Source organism: Barbus barbus (assembly GCF_936440315.1).
Source record: "Barbus barbus genome assembly, chromosome: 9".
NCBI lineage: Eukaryota > Metazoa > Chordata > Actinopteri > Cypriniformes > Cyprinidae > Barbus > Barbus barbus.
Genome location: NC_136737.1, coordinates 15,186,306 through 15,204,479, shown reverse-complemented (window position 1 = coordinate 15,204,479; position 18,174 = coordinate 15,186,306). Strand labels below are relative to the sequence as shown.

The following is an 18,174-nucleotide window of genomic DNA, read 5'->3' as shown; positions in this document are numbered from 1 at the left end:
CAATCCCTCGGCGGTTAATCAAACAGGCAATTAAGAGGACAGTAAAAAAGAGATTAGGTTCGCCACAAGCCGTCTTCCTCCGCTGGCCCGTGATCACTCGCACAGGAAAAATGACTCCATAATTCATGAAAACATGCGTGTCCATGAGAGCTTTTAGATGGGGAACGGACGGTTTATGACACTACTTTTAATGGACAGTCATTTGACTGTCTGGCCATGAACAGCTTTCAGTATGGAAGCAAAAACACTTCAGGGACGTGAAGAATTTTAACTAGTGTGACTTCGGGCCGTATTTTAACGATCTAAGCGCATAGTCTAAAGCGCAAGGCGCAGATGCACTTAGGGCGTGTCCGAATCCACTTTTGCTAGTTTAACAACGGGAAAAACGGTTGATACGCCCGGCGCTTGGTCTAAAAGGGTTGTCCCTATTCCCTTAATAAGTAATGGGTGTGTTTTGGGCATAACGTGCAATAAACCAATCAGTCTCATCTCCCATTCACTTTAAGAGCCAGTTGCGCTCGCGCCATGGCGGATTCGCTATTTACACGGCGGAATTTGCAAGTGCAAAGACTAACCGCATCTCTAGAGAGGAAACGGAGATGCTCGTGCATGAGCAAATAAGTAGCCTCATTCTGATACATGCAGTGACTATCCATTATGACATGTAGGCATTTTTATATTTATGTAGTCTGGTTTCTCCCAAGGTTTTTTCTCCATTCTGTCACCGATGGAGTTTTGGTTCCTTGCCGCTGTCGCCTCTGGCTTGCTTAGTTGGGGACGCTTCATTTCCAGCGATATCGTCGACCTGATTGCAAAGACACTATTTAAACATATTGACACATTATTTTCCTTTTTTGATATTGTGCAGTTGCTTTGACACAATTTGCATTGTAAAAAGCGCTATATAAATAAAGGTGACTTGACTTGACTTGACTAGCCTACATAATAATAATTTTTAATATTTGGCATGTTTGTGTGCTGCTGCGTGTCCCTGTGTGTGTAATAAGCAGAGTGTACTTGCGTTGTGGACCCACCTATAGGCGCATATTACTAATGCGCTCTTTAAATAAAAAATAAATAAATACTGCAGTCTTTCACTTGCCTCAAAATAGCAAAATGCCAACAATGCACCTGAACACACCTCGTTTTCAGACCAGCATGCCCATGGGTGCACAAATGGGCGCAAAGGCATTTCCTATTTAAACAACGTGGCACAGGATGTGAAAATGATAACTGCGTCAGGCTGAAACTAACAAAAAACTGTTGTGTCACGCCTGGCGCCACATTGCACCGGGTGTATGATGATAGGGCCCTTCGAGTCTAGCTGGTCTCCACCTCTTACCTTATGATTGCTGCGGAACGTGTACATGTGGTAAAGGACATGGATGAGCTTCTTCTCTGGAGCGTGATTGAGGATGTTGCTCCAAATTTTGAGCTCACGAACCATCAGGTCAACCAGGAAGCTGCCCAGCTGCACCATCAGAACCATCGGCCAAGGGGTGTCGTCACTTAAAAGAGAGGGACCGGTGCACCTCTGCATCTCAAGACTTGCCCAACACTCCCGTGGGAGCATGCCGTTGGTCTGTGTTGAAACAGGAGGCGATATATAATGTAAAAGCCAATTTGAACATTTGATTCGAAACTCGAAGGTCTGGTCAACCAAAGCTTGTACCTCAGTGTCGTTAGCCAGGAGCTCAGAATACGAGCTGTAGATACTCTCAAGCTTCTCGATCATCTGACTATGGCTCTTCTGCCGGATGGAGTACAAATTGTAGACACGGTTTCCCATCTCCTCCGCCATAATAAGCAAAGATTCACCGCTGGGTGACAATTTGTCTAAACCCTGAAGCATGATGTTCACATAATCCTGATCATCCAGGATACACAGGTATGGGTATATGCAAGTACTCCAGGAATTCTGGCTGTTGTTGGATAATATCAGTTTCTTTTCCTTCAGTGTCTGGAGGAGAGCTTTCTCCCAGTGTTTGCGCTGTGTTGCTAGTAATTCTCTCTATAAAAATATAAAAGTATTTAGTCACACTTTATTTTAAGGTCCAATTCCCACTATTAACAAACTCACTATTAGCTACACTATTAACAAACTCCTAATTTGCTGCTTATTTATAGTTAGTAAGGTAGTTTAACTTAGATTAGGTAGGATTAGGGATGTAGAATATGGCACTTTATAATATGTAAAATATGTACTTTATAAGTACTAATGAACATCCAATATGTTAATAATAGGCATGCTAATAATAAGCAACTAGTTACTAGTGAGAATTGGTCCTTATACTAAAGTGTTACCATGCATTTTTTTCTTTCAGAACTCAATATGTGCAACAATATAGCAATGGCAATGAAGACAATACAAACGGTTTTACAGTTTTATATACTTTTGTTAAGTACTATAAAAATACTATAAAATACTGAAATATGAACTTAAAATCTCATGGGGATTTAGTAAATATTTTAGAAGTTTAGCTGACAAAAAGTTTGGGAATCCCTGATATAATAGACTACTTTTCCCCATTACAGTTACATACTGAGAATTTGGGGAGAGGATGTGCTTAATTGTCATGAAAATAAAGTGTCTTGATTCTCCTAAAATAGGCTTCATTATCATTTCATTACAGGCTTCAAATTACAAATTATATACTTTTTCCTTTGGATTTTAGGGTGAAATGTAACATTTCTGGACAGTGTTCATGAGATTCACTCAGCTACCATTTGTGGCCTTTACGTTACATCACATTCTCCTCTCAAGCAGCCTGTGGCTTTAAAAAAAAAAAAAAAACTCATAAATGTATATGTGAATTTTATGCACAACGCAAATCGGGTTTGGTGGGCAGCCAGTGCTGCCCGGCCGAAAGTGGGTCATCTATTTATCAGGATGCTTTTCTGGTTCCCTGTGGACCGGCGGAGCAGGCGGATGACACATTTCAGTTATGCTGACCCTCCTATGGAAAGGTGACTCTCTCACAGGGCTGGTGGGGACACATTACAATGCATTTCTATTCCATTAAACACAAGTGCAAATGTTGCGGGACCACGGGGGACCTTTCTCGTGAGGGAACACACACAGTGGAGCAAATGCCAGTTTAAAAAGAAGCTGGACTGTGGGAATATAGCCACTTTCAATGCATGAGCTGGAAACTTTCAAAAATGTCTGCGTTTAGCCAATGAATCATACTTAGGTGCAAATCTGGATCCTAAAAAAATATAACGTGTTAACTATTGAAAGGAAAAATTGCCTACACGTGTGTATGTAATTTTGAAAGTCCTCTTTATGGTAGTTTGCTATGTTTGGGGATTCCCACTGTGCTTGTTTCAGAGAAACCAGTCATAGCAATATTAATTCTGGCCCATAAACAGACATAAATAATTTGGAGTAGGGGAAAGTGGGGTAAGCTGTGCCACTTTTTACTTATGCTGCCCTCAACGCCAAGAGCAATAAAGTAAAAACTAATATTCCTTATAAAAAACTTGTTTCCAACTAGGAGAAAGTTCTATCATTGTGGAATATGAGAAAACAATCTATATTCCATTCAAATTCCCATCCCATATTTTACAGAATATTGTTCAATTTTATATAAACAAGCCAAAGAGAGTAATTTTAACATAGCGAGGCCATTTAATAACATTATTTACTGTATCTGTGCCATTTCTTAGCACTGGCACATCTTACCCCGAAGTTGGAATATTTTACCCCACAGCTATAATTTGGGGAAAATGCTTAATTTTATAATCCACAGCTAATCTTTAACCAAATTTACATGTGTTTTATACAATGGCAATGCAAAAACATTTTTAAATGAGTTTTTACCCTAAAAACAGCTATATATTAGGGGCTTGTTCTAAATACAAGTCTGCTAGATTGTTAGACACAACAACACTGACACATCTTACCCAACTCTGCTACAAATACAATAACGGTAACCTCATGATTTAAAAAAATAAATAAAATCAGACAGGTTATGGTTTCATACCATTGTGGCCATATTTTCGGTGACAGGCTTTAAGGCCTCCACAGAGTCAATAGTGATGGTAGTGGCCTTCTCCATACCCAGCTGAAGACTGAACCTGTCACGCAGTTCTTCCAGGCTGAAGTCCAGTTTAGGATATGTGGCACCTTCCCTCTGAAACACAAGATGGAAATCAAGTCAGTAAAACCATAAATTAAACGCAAATCAAATGCACTTTGCTGCTTAGTTTATTAAAAAGAGAATTACTATCTGAGATTCAAATATGGCTCTATTACCTTTTACTTTATTGATTTATTTATTAGTAACTTTTTTTTTGTATATCTTATTTATACTGAATTTCTAATGTAAAAGTTTAATTAATTTTAAACTATAAAATTTTTTTAAATTGTCCTAAATTGAACTAACAGTTCTACTTTTATCAATAACAGTAACTGATTGCAGAACATTATGACATTTGCTTTGCTATTTTTACATTTATTAGTAACAACTGTATTAGTATAATTTATAATTGCTGACTTTCCAATGCATAACTTAACAATTTTTTAATTGATTGTACTAAATTAATGTTGTAAACTGACCGCCTTAATATTATTAACATACGTACTAAGCATTATCCTTACCTTCAAATGTAAACGTGTCATTTTTATCACATTTTTTAATTAATTGTAATAAATGTGTTAAAACCAACAATACTATTATTAAGCAATTGCATAATATTATAACATTATTTTGTGTTTGTACAAAATCATAAGAGAGCTCAAGACGACCCGCTAAATAATGAGTGCTGAGAATCTCTCATCGCCGGAGGCGCTAACTTTAATATTACTGGCTCCTTATAACTGTATATGAAGGCTGAGAGGGTTTAAATCTCATTAGGATAAACATAAAAACGATAATTCATTTGACTGCCAATTATGGAGACTATTTACTTCACAGGCTGCACACTTTGTTATGAGGCCTGATCGAAAGAAGCCACTGCACTTTATGGCCCAATTAAAGATCCAAACATCATTACGTTTAAGTGCACTTATATATTTAAAAGAACCAAGAAAACAAGCTAGCTAAAATAACCATACGAATGTCAAATGTCAAATGTATTTATTCTGTCTCGTAACTTCCACGTACGGCCAATTAAAATCCAATGAGGTTGAACAGTCCCACTCTCGCGGCTCTGGCCGGTAGCCAAATGTGCGACTGCATAAAATACGAACTGTAAATACGGCATATATTATAGCAACAGCTTGCTAAGTGGTGCAGAGATCGTGTTAATGTGGGCTGTGCGTTGACATGTGCAGTCATTTATTATTCGAAGGGAGGCACTGGCGGCCTGCACAGACATCTGGGAATTATCGCCAAACACATCATGGAAGGGCTAGGACAGAACCGGAGCGTTAATACTCGCAAGGAGAGAGCAACTGCTAAATCTGTCCTCAATAGAGATCACATGGACACAGGCCAAAACAAGCACAAAGGTTGTGGAGGGATAAATCATGCCCACGGCGATGACTACTACAGCCCGGCCAGGCAGAACACAAGATGCAGTGTTGTGTAAGGCTCGGCAGAGGCCCATATTTCCACAAAGCCACAACCCTGACAAGGAGAAGCACTTGTGGTGACCTCGGTGTTAGGGAAGTGTCGTCCCAGTCTTCAATGCTTTAGTGAGGTTGTGCAAATAAAGTATGCATTGGGACACAAGAAATACCATTTATGGCAATGAGGCAACATTTCAAACTATCTAAACCTGGTGCACACAGCATGACTTTAAAGTTAAAGACATATTTCAAGAATCGTAAAAAGAGGTAAACGGGATGAATCCGTGGTATTTCCTCACTTAGTGCTCAATGATGGCCAATTAATTGCCTTGACAAAACTTTGTGACTTTTGACGTTGACAGTGCCCATTATTTTCTTCTCAAGGCAATTATTTGCTTTGCTTGATCATGAACTGAAATTTGTCACTGGTCAACACTGTCAATCATTAAAATTGTGCTATGATGACTATATGGATTAAGACTGTTTACCTGTTAATTAAAATAAAATATTGAAATATTTTTTAAATTCTAAAATAAAAAAAGATAAATCACAAAAAAAAGAAAAAACTAAACAAAACTACAAAACAACAACAACACCACACACAAAAAATAAAATAAATGCCAAAACGCCAGAAAACTTCTGCAAGCAATATATTCAAACATAAATTTAGCTATGACCTCATTTTTCATTAACAGTGTCAATCATTACAGTAGTACTGTTATGAATATCGTACAGTCTGGAGTGAGATCAGTGAGATCTGTTGGGCATCTCTGAAAAGTTGCTAACAGAGTTTCTTTACTCCTTTGAGTTGCAGCATTTTCATCTCAGACCTTCACATGGCCCAGTTCTTCTATACTTTCCAGGAAAGTTTCCATTCAGGGTGTTAGGCAGCGGGGTGTGGGTTACAAATGGGCTCATGTGCACCTGCGGTAATGAATCAGCTGGGGAAAAAGAGGGGATGGCGGGGAATTGGTTGTGGGGCAGACTGGCCCAATAACACCCCCAGGTGTGGCCAAAAATAGAGCGGGCACCTCTGTTTGAAGGAATTATATAGCAGATGACAGCTGACATGGTTGTGAAACTCATCATTTTGACACACAAGACAAGTTCAGGCAGGTCTTTTAATGCTGACAGAGAAGACAGGTATATAGTTTTATGAAAAGCACCACCTGTTTTATGGTACCAACCTCCACTTCAAATCTAATTTAGCAGTGCAATTAACCTGTTTTACAACCAGTTCACTAACAAATCGCAATGGAGGTTTAATGCAAATGGTCGTATCTATATATGAAAAACCCTAATGTGAAGAAAAAGGACAACAAAGTACTTTTTTGGGTAGTAAAATATGTACAGTCAATGGTGTTGTAACACCACTGTATAGCTCCGTTAAAAATTCAGAAGATTAAATGAAAAACTGAATGAATAAAAATGACAAAAAGTGAATTTCATAAATACAATATAATAAAGTAAATATGATTATAAAAAGTATAAATATGATATATAACATGATGAGGAATGTAAATTAAAAAATACATGTATTTTTATACTAGCTTTCAAAAGTTTGGCATTTTACATTATTTTAACCTTCTACTCGAATCCTGAAAAAACACCACAAATTTGATTTCAACATTGATAATCACATTAAATGTTTCTTGAGCAGCCAATAGGCATATTAGAATGATTTCTGAAGGATCATGTGCCACTGAAGACTGAAAATTTAGCTTTGCCATCACAGGAATAAATTACATTTCAAAATATATTCAAAGACAAAATATGTTAAATTGTAATAATCTCACAAATTTCACAATATCACTGTTTTTACCATATTTTGATCAAATAGAGGTCCTTTTCAAAAAATTAGCATATTGTGATAAAGTTCATTATTTTCTGTAATGTACTGATAAACATTAGACTTTCATATATTTTAGATTCATTACAACACAACTGAAGTAGTTCAAGCCTTTTATTGTTTTATTATTGATGATTTTGGCATACAGCTCATGAAAACCCAAAATTCCTATCTCAAAAAATTAGCATATTTCATCCGACCAATAAAAGAAAAGTGTTTTTAATACAAAAAAAGTCAACCTTCAAATAATTATGTTCAGTTATGCACTCGATACTTTTGCAGAAATGACTGCTTCAATGCGGCGTGGCATGGAGGCAATCAGCCTGTGGCACTGCTGAGGTGTTATGGAGGCCCAGGATGCTTCGATAGCGGCCTTAAGCTCATCCAGAGTGTTGGGTCTTGCGTCTCTCAACTTTCTCTTCACAATATCCCACAGATTCTCTATGGGGTTCAGGTCAGGAGAGTTGGCAGGCCAATTGAGCACAGTAATACCATGGTCAGTAAACCATTTACCAGTGGTTTTGGCACTGTGAGCAGGTGCCAGGTCATGCTGAAAAATGAAATCTTCATCTCCATAAAGCTTTTCAGCAGATGGAAGCATGAAGTGCTCCAAAATCTCCTGATAGCTAGCTGTATTGACCCTGCCCTTGATAAAACACAGTGGACCAACACCAGCAGCTGACATGGCACCCCAGACCATCACTGACTGTGGGTACTTGACACTGGACTTCAGGCATTTTGGCATTTCCCTCTCCCCAGTCTTCCTCCAGACTCTGGCACCTTGATTTCCGAATGACATGCAAAATTTGCTTTCATCCGAAAAAAGTACTTTGGACCACTGAGCAACAGTCCAGTGCTGCTTCTCTGTTCAAAAGTGGCTTGACCTGGGGAATGCGGCACCTGTAGCCCATTTCCTGCACACGCCTGTACACGGTGGCTCTGGATGTTTCTACTCCAGACTCAGTCCACTGCTTCCGCAGGTCCCCCAAGGTCTGGAATCGGTCCTTCTCCACAATCTTCCTCAGGGTCCGGTCACCTCTTCTCGTTGTGCTGCGTTTTCTGCCACACTTTTTCCTTCCCACAGACTTCCCACTGAAGTGCCTTGATACAGCACTCTGGGAACAGCCTATTAGTTCAGAAATTTCTTTCTGTGTCTTACCCTCTTGCTTGAGGGTGTCAATGATGGCCTTCTGGACAGCAGTCAGGTCGGCAGTCTTACCCATGATTGCGGTTTTGAGTAATGAACCAGGCTGGGAGTTTTTAAAAGCCTCAGGAATCTTTTGCAGGTGTTTAGAGTTAATTAGTTGATTCAGATGATTAGGTTATAATAGCTCGTTTAGAGAACCTTTTCATGATATGCAAATTTTTTGAGATAGGAATTTTGGGTTTTCATGAGCTGTATGCCAAAATCATCAATATTAAAACAATAAAAGGCTTGAACTACTTCAGTTGTGTTGTAATGAATCTAAAATATATGAAAGTCTAATGTTTATCAGTACATTACAGAAAATAATGAACTTTATCACAATATGCTAATTTTTTGAAAAGGACCTGTAAATGCAGACATGGTGAGAATAAGATATATTTTTTAAAAACATAAATACTACTTATCCCAAACTTTTGAAGTCTAACATAACACAACGTAACGTAATGTAATGGTACCTCAGAATAAAACGGTTTCACCAATGGCAGGGAACAGACAGGCTGATCTTTGGATGCACTGGGTTGGTATTCAGGATGCACCAAACGGACGGCCCTCAGAACCATTTCTCTTTCATCCTTTTTAAACACACACTGTCTGAACACGTCATCCACGGACAGGCCTTCCACTTCCATCTGCTGCAGACACCTGTGTGGACCAGAAAAGAGATGATTATATTTCACAATAACATGGATTTGAAGCTGAAGTTTTATTTTTTTCATTGTTACTCTCTAATACCAGATAAATATGCTCTTGTTGTTTCAAGATCATGGCAATTGTGGACTAAATTCCCAGGTGAAGTCATTTGTTTTTAAAAAATTAATGCAAAGGTAGATGGGAAAGGCCTTATAATGAGAAAACTTCCATGACCGCAGCACCTGGGCTCATAGCACTGAGACTGGCGGGGTGTCGGAGTGGAATATCAAATATTTGCATTGACACGGCACACCTTCGAACAGAACGTTCTACTCCCTCTGGTAGTGGGTGTCAGATAGGCCACTGCCATATGTCCAAGAATTACAAGGCCGTGTTTATTCGAACAGAAAAAGTGTGAATAAAGTCAGAGCCCCACGCAGCTGGACTGATCACTGTTGATGTAGAGTTATGTTCCTGTCGTGGACAGAATACAAATTACAGCACCGTGGAAGAGAGAATGAAAGTCTGTGCCAGAGAGAATAAGGAAGGAATAGTTGACGACAGACTACCAAAATAAATGGAAAAAAAGTTCGACCAAAAATGAAAATTTGCTGAACATTTACTCACCTTCAAGCCATCTAAGATGTAGATGAGTTTGTTTCTTCATCAGAACAGATTTGTAGAAATGTAACATTACATCACTTACTCACCAATGGATCCTCTTACAGTGAATGGGTGCCGTCAGAATGAGAGTCCAAACAGCTGATAAACAGATCCCAGTAACCCACAAGTAATCCATACAACTTGAATTAACTTGTGAAGCGAAAATCTGCATGCTTGCAAAAAACAAGTCCATCATTAAGGAGCTTTCATTTCAAACTATTGCTTCTAGCACAAATATGAGTTTATAATCCATAATAACGCCTCCTCCAGTGAAAAGGTCCATCATCTGTTGCCCTCTCACATCAAAATCCACCAACTGTTTTAGAACTGTTTTCGCTTATAAATTGTAGTTGATCTGTGCATATTTCTCTCCTGATTCAGACCAGACGACTTTTACTCTATAGGAAGCAATGTTATGGATTATGGACTTTTGGCTGGTAGCAACAGTTTGAAGTAAAAAACAGCTTGATAGGTTATTATAGACACTCATCATTTTGCTTCAGAAGATGTTAATTGATGGACTGGAGTTGTGTGGATTACTTGTGAATTATTGTGATGTTTTTATCAGCTGTTTGGACTCTCATTCTGACGGCACCCATTCGCTGTAAGAGGATTCATTGGCGAGCAAGTGATGCAAGGCTAAATTTCTCCAAATCCGTTCTGATGAAGGAAAAAAACTCATCTACACCTTGGATGGCCTGAGGGTGAGCAACATTTTCAGCAAATTCTCATTACTGGGTGATTAACTATTCCTTTAGGTTACAGCCCAAGCTCCTATTTAATGCATAATTCAGAACTGTATTCAACGAACCTGGAACTACTTATTCAACATTACCGGCACATTAGAAAATCTATCGACCAATCAGAATCATGAATTCAACAGTGCTGTGGTTTAAGCACATTTATTCTGTAAGGTCTGCAACCGGTTGAGATTTTAAATTGCCAGGAGGCTGCAGGACAGACTGGGTTATTCCTAAACCTCTGAGAATGCAATGATGGTTTCCAAAGCAACAGGCTTCTTTGGGAGTGAAGTGCACAGATGATGCATCATCAGTGCCCTCTATTGGGCCCACAGAGAGCAGATGAAGCCACCGAGAGTAACGTGAGGCCTTGAGAAAGACATGCCTTTACCCTTTCCATCTTGTGCGTGACAGAGGAACAATCGCATCATTACCTCCTGAGGGTTGCATTCAATACTCTAGTAAATGTTAAACCCTCAGCTGATGCAAATGCAATTAGGAGAGGCGGAAAACTCTATATCAGGGTAATCCTGAAGCAATCTTTTAAAGACTGATCTCTTTTTGGGGACGAAGAAAGCTGATAAATATAGAGGTTGGTGAGAGTTAGGTTCAAAGTGCTGCTTTAGTTGCATTTGCCAAACGAATGTACGTAAATGCATAAGCGTTAAGCCTTTTTTTGGCCGAGAACTAAGTGCAGTAAACCTTACAGTAGGCGGCATATTTAATTTAATTTCGAATTGCACAAAAATATCAGTACCAATAATCTTTTGATACTGAATATGATGAACATTTTTCACTGTAACTATATATTTCAGCTTTACTTCAATGAATGCAAATTGTTTGAAGAATTTTAATCATTTAGTTAACAATAACATTTCTGGTACATTATAATTTTGTAATGCCTAAATTCACTTGTAGCACTTAAATCCAATTCACTTTAGTTTTTACCGTTTTGTTTTTCATTTATATTGGCAAAATTGTACTGAATTTTAACATCAGCCATTTATAGGTTGAATGTTTGCAAACCGAATTCAAACACACGTGGTGTGAATTCAGATTCAAATGCTTTCAGTGTGAATGGCAAGATTAGGTTTGTGATTTGGGCAAAAAAACAATATTTCGTGTCCATCCAAATTCAATTATTTTTGCAAACTCCTTCCTACAGTAAATTATGTAACATTCACTGTAATAAAGTGAACACATGCACCTTGTGAGGTCAAGATGTCAAAATTTCCAGGTTCCTTCCACACTGAAAGGATCATGTTAATGCTTACATTACCGGATATTGACTACACCGTTATTGCAATCAAAACAATAGTGTTAACGTCTGGTCCTAAATATCGTGACCAAATGTGCAAAGAGGACGACAAGCTCGGATTGCAGCGAAAGATGCAACAACCGCGCCGCATGAGAGCTGAAAGACAAACTGAAACTGTGGCAAGGAGAACAAAGAGAGACAGATGGGTAAAAAATAAGCTCCTCTGGGGTTTGTAGAGAGAAGACTTCCACTGCACAACAGTGCGTGTTTGCCATCAGCTTACAGTGATCGATCACCCAACCAGCTGCCACAAGCCACCCTGCACCTGTCCCTCTGTGCTGTCATTGGGCGGCACCATATTCGCCTCAGCAGTCACCTTTAGCACTGATCAAATGCAGATACTTTGCATTAGGCTTTACAGACGCACAAAGGCCTAATACAATCAATTAGATCACTTAACACAGTTACAGTGTGGTAACAAACAAACTGCTAAAGATGGAGCAGAAAGGGCACAACTGTCTGGTGGATTTAAAACCAACGTGAATCTCAGCATTTTAAGATGTTTAGCAGTTGCGTCCCGAATTTCTTTCAAAAAGAAAAGCAGTGTAGATATTTAGAAAAATTTTGCAAGTTTTTGTCTATATACAAGGAAAGTCAATGGGGTCCAAAACAACATTTGAGATATTTTGAAACACTGAGACAGGTTTCAAAATATCTTCTTTTGTGTTCCATAGTAGAATGAATTTCAAATCGTATTAATTACTGACCAAATTCATCACAATTGCATTTGGATTATAAATGTTGAAAACACTCCAAATGAAGACAATTTAATTCAAAGATATTTGACAAATACTCTAATATATATTAAAACATAGAAATGTTTAATTAAATATTTTATTATATAATTATACCAAATTAAAAAGGGACAGCCCTAATGATAATTTAATATATGTGACAATGTAAAAGTGAGGCAAGAAAAAAAAAAAAAAAAAAAAACACACACTAAAATAAGATTTTTTTTGATCTGGCCTCATTCTGTCAAGGAGCTCCTCGTATAAATGCAAGTGAGGAGGTGTTCATCTGCTAAATTCTTCCACCCGGAGATGAGCAGCACACAAAACAAATAGATGACCAGAGAGAAAATGGCAGTCCACTGAGTTAATGCTCTTTAGATGAATCACCACAATTTGAATTTCTATTTTTGGACACGGTTAAGGCAGGCTCAGAATAATCCTATAGTGCTATAGATGAATGGATCGGCTCATGGAAGATGAAAAAATATAAAAGCATATATATGAGCGTCATTACGAATTTGCATGTTTATAAATTTAATTTGGATTCTTATAGGGAATCTAAAGAGAATGCAGGAGGCTTTGTTACACATGAATTACTGCATACTGCAACACTGACATCTAGAGACACAGTCTGGAACTGTCAATCTAGATACTCCACCCCAAAATGAAGATTTTGTCATTAATAACTTACGCCCATGTCATTCCAAACCTGTAAAGCTTTGTTCGTCTTCGGAACATAATTTAAGATATTTTAGATGAAAACCGTGGGGCTTGTGACTTTTATAGGTTTGGAACGACATGGGGGTAAGTGATTAATGACAAAATTTTCATTTTGGGGTGGAGTATCCCTTTAAACAATGTGACAATCATATTGCTACTGAATATTTTAACACTCTAAAACTGAATGATTATGTCATCATTGTACATTTCTAACTGTTCCATAAGCCCTTCCGGGTCATATTTCACATATTTCATGGGTTATTTATATATATATACATATATATATATACACACACACACACACATATATATACATTTATTTATTTTTTATCTTTGATCCAGGAAAAAAATTACGTTTTAAGAAACGTCCTTGCAAACTAGTGATGCAGCATCTGTGGGATTCACCTATGTGATTGGACTACACTGAAATACATAAGTGAAGTAAGTGTTTACCTTTTAATGATCCACGTTTGACACTCAGGCATGCGGCCCATGCACTCCAGAGCAGCACTGTAAGACGCAACGTTGGGTTTCAGGCCGGCTTCTTCAATCAGAATGAACAAGCGACGAATGTGATTGAAGGAACCCTGCAATAAAAATGTTAAAAATGGCTTTAAATAGAGCATTAAAGAACAATACTGCAAAATTATAAACTGGAACAAGCAAGAAAAACATTAAAATAAATGATAAAATCATTTTTAAATGTAAAATTATAAAACATGTAAAACTGAAGGGAAAGGAACAAGCTGATACATCCTTAAAAATATTAAAATACCTAAAAACTAAATAAATTGAAGACTAAAAAAGGTAACAGAAAAAGCATTACACTAAAATATATTGAGTAATTATATATATATATATATATATATAAAATAATAATAATAAAAATAAAAGGAAAGATATACAATTTAAGACTAAAAAATAACAAACAAAAAAATGTATTTAACAAAAAAAAAAATATTTGTTAAATATTTGAATACAATATAAGAGATACTGGACTCGGACATAAATTCAAAAGTTTGGAATGATTTTTTAAAATAAATTAATACTTTCTTGACAGTTACGGATTATAAATGCTGTTCTTTTTAAATTTCTATTCATCACAAAAAAAAGTCACACTTTGCATGAAAACATTAAGCAGCACAACTGTTTTTAAGATTTTAAGAGAATGAGAAGAAATGTCTTCAGAATGAACTCTGAAGGATCATGTGACACTGAAGACTGGAGTAATGGCTGCTGAAAATTCAGCATTGCCACTACAGGAATAAATTACATTTTATAATCTATTTAAAAAAAAAAACAGCAATTTAAATTTTTTATATTTCTGCAGTATTACTTTTTTTTATTATATTTTTGATCAAAAATGTGTAAAATGAGAGATGCAAATGGATCATCATTACGATGTTGTATGCACTGACAGTTGCATTTGTTTACCATATTTTCATTTATTTAGTTTTGTTATTTGTTTACTCTATCTTTTATTTAAAAAATCTTACTATAATGCTAAAAGAGAAATGCTTAATACATACTCTTTTGGCCCACATCCTCATCACGATGTTGTAGGCGCTGATAGACAAGTGCATTCGTTTGGATAATTGACGGTGATGAGAAAGTAGGCAGCTCTGAGCTCTAGCTACATCATCGATGAAAACACATGCCTCCAAGTAACAGCGGATTCTGAGCTGAGGGTCTCCATAGCGGTTTCCTTCCTTATCCTCCAGAAGCTTTTCAGGAGCACTCAAGCTCTGCTGGTCGATTTCATTGTCTACATCAAGCTCCTCTATCTCAACAAATTCTTTATCTGCCAGTTCCTCTTGTGTAGACATCTCAGACACACAGCCAACTTCACTGCTGGAGATCTTCTGCACTCCTGGTAACCTGGCGGCTAAACTTTCTGAGACTCTCGAAACCTTCTTTTTAGGCTTTTTTTGCACAGCACTGATTTTGGAGGTAGACGCAGAGGCTTTGGAGTCTTCTACTTTAGTTTTTCTCTCACTTATTTTGCCTGTTGTGATGGTCTTTGTAGATGTACCAGGACGCATCGAACTCCCTTTGCTGTTTTTTGTCTTGTCGTGCATTCTATGTGAAGTTTGTTTTTTGGGATTAATCCACTTTTCACGCTTGAGTTTCTCCATCCAGCGACTTGCGTGAGTTGTGAAAGGCGTGACCCCTTCAGTTCCACCTTTTTTCGCAGATGGCCCACTTTTAAGCATTTCTGCTTTTTCTCCCGGCAAGTTCTTTTGACTATTCCCAGGTGAGGTTTTCTGTATTTTCTGCTGCATTTTGATGATTTGCACCTTTGAATGTTTGACGTCTACAACGGCGTCAGATTGCAGTTGTTGGATTCTGGCCTCCAGAACTGTGAAAAACATTTGAAGAGAAAACTGTAGTTCACATGACAGTATTATGCACCTATAAAAAAGTACACTTTATTTTATTTAACAATGAACATCTATGTATGTATATTACATTTAAATTATTTTATATGCATCTCACCTGCTTTATTGTTTATATCAACACATATTGTAAACTACATCATCACCCAGTAATATTTTTAAAGTTGGATATACAAGCACATTCAGCTTCACCCACATACAGCAATATCAAAGATGAAAAGGGTTATTCAAGCATCAAAGCAATAAAAGTTTAATAGTTTTAATTTTTTTTTTTTTTACAAAATTTAAATTAGCATGTGTTTCCTGTTTATTTTTTTAAACTCTAAAATACACACTTTACTTTTTATGTATATAAAATAACATGTAAAATTAATTTGATGCGGACGTCTAAATGTGATATCCTGTCTTTGACCCTATACAGCAAAACTTTATTTATTATTAGTATCATTGTAAAATGTAAGCTACATTATCACACAACTCTCTATATAAAATAGGATATATACAGTACAGTAAGTGTACAATTTCATCTGCATACATAAACTATAGCTACACTATATAGCAAATCTTAATTGCTGGAATGTTTACATCATTGTAAAATATAAACTATAATATTGTCCAGCTCTAATCTGCTAAATGTGACTATAGGGCATGAAGATAATAAGAAAATATAAACATTATAAACATGTGTTTTTTTTTCTGTAAAGCTACGTAAATAAAATGACTTAGCTTGAAATTAAAATCTAAATAAATATCATACAGCCAATTTGTTAAAAAAAATAAAAATAAAAAAAATCAGTTGTTCTCTTATAACATCAATGATTCGCATTAAATACACAATCATAAGTGAAAATATACCACACCATCCAACAACTGAGACTGTTCACAGAATCTTTTCTTCCCATCTTCCTTCTTAGGGATGGCTGAATAGTGTCTTTGGTAAATTGTAGCCCATGTTTTGTCTGAAAAATGACAGATAAAAAAATGTTTACCAACTCTACTGTTTGTATTCGGTGCTGGAATACATGACATCTAATACAACAAAGAATCCACACAGACATAATAGATCTAGATCAGATATACATAAAAGAAAGACCGAAAACGTGCATAAAAAGTAACAATCATCAAACTGTTTGAACTATGTCAGACTGTTATTTATTAAAGCCTCCTTGACATTGAGACATTAATGATCATCGATGTAAACAACAGTCAATGCTTGACTTTTTTGCAGTGAACATTTCGACGTACATTTGAAATATACCTGATACAAAACAAATGACAGACTTGATGTGATTTGAAGGACAAGACAGTAAAACTTTCATTACGTTACCTTGTATTTGTCTCTCTCCATTACTCCGTATTCTGAGACACACGTGGCAATAATCGCCATTCAGAAATCTCTGAACACTTCTGTCAACCGCAAAACTGCGAGTTAAAGCCGCTGAATAGGCACACAGTCTCAAAAGTGACATGTTGTTATGATAGTTTTTGAAACACCGTGCAGAAGGCCGCCATTTTGTTCAGACCTGACTAGTTCATAGACGACACGAGGAGTTCAGACATCAAAGATCGACCGAATTTCATCTTGAGGTAGGATGAAATACTATATATCACATGTAAGCTGCATTTCATTGGTATATGTAATCACTTAATTCATGTAAGCTTTAGGAAATGTTCTTAACTCAAGGGGAAAATAGGGGCAAGTTGACTTTTTAATATACAAAAACCTTGTTATGGTATCAAAGTTGTCTTCAACCTAAATACACTTGTTAAATATCTTTATTTGACTAAACATACTTATGTTTATTATAATAAAAAGATGTACTAAAGTAGCATTTTTCAGTTGGTGACGGCTCAGTTTGACAGCGTTTGTTTGTATATTAATATTTAAAATAGGCCTATATATAAAAATTAAGTGGCCCATTTCATTTAAGCTTTATTTAACGATTTATTTTATATAAAATAATATGTGATTTCAAAATGCCTGAATTGGTTAGAAACTGAACAGTAGATGGCGAACTTTGTCCAGTACCATGGCATAAGCAACACAGAAAAATAAGGGGTTAATATTGTACCTTTTTGGGTTCAACAGCTTGTCCCTGGAGCAGTACCCTTAAAAGGACATATTTGTACCTTTTTTTATCCCTAATAGGTACATATTAGTACCTTGAGGGTACGTATTACTACTCTAAGGTACTAATATGTATTAGGGGTAAAAATACAGAAGGGTACAGGTATGTCATTTTAAGGGTACTGCTCCAGGGACAAGCTGTTGCACCCAAAAAGGTACAATATTAAACCCTTATTTTTCTCTGTAAGGATACACCAATGTGTCCCTCAGTTTTTCACTTTTCAGGTTTTTGCGTCGTCTTTCTTTGTTTTGTGACGCATGAAACTTGATATTT

The 18,174-nt window shown here is 36.8% G+C and overlaps 1 protein-coding gene across 1 annotated transcript in view; it reads right to left on the bottom strand.

Annotated features, from left to right (window-relative positions):
- LOC306875575 (DNA-directed RNA polymerase, mitochondrial-like) overlaps nucleotides 1-17,326 on the bottom strand; it is a 56,095-nt gene extending 38,769 nt beyond the window's left edge. The window contains exons 1-8 of the mRNA XM_079426248.1: nucleotides 17,100-17,326; nucleotides 16,633-16,731; nucleotides 14,906-15,735; nucleotides 13,830-13,963; nucleotides 9,027-9,213; nucleotides 3,987-4,136; nucleotides 1,673-2,011; nucleotides 1,343-1,582 (exon numbers count right to left, since the gene is read on the bottom strand). Coding sequence (XP_079282374.1) covers nucleotides 1,343-1,582; nucleotides 1,673-2,011; nucleotides 3,987-4,136; nucleotides 9,027-9,213; nucleotides 13,830-13,963; nucleotides 14,906-15,735; nucleotides 16,633-16,731; nucleotides 17,100-17,241 — 2,121 coding nt within the window. The 5' untranslated portion in view covers nucleotides 17,242-17,326. The remainder of the gene's footprint in view (nucleotides 1-1,342; nucleotides 1,583-1,672; nucleotides 2,012-3,986; nucleotides 4,137-9,026; nucleotides 9,214-13,829; nucleotides 13,964-14,905; nucleotides 15,736-16,632; nucleotides 16,732-17,099) is intronic.
- Nucleotides 17,327-18,174: the final 848 nt, after the last annotated feature.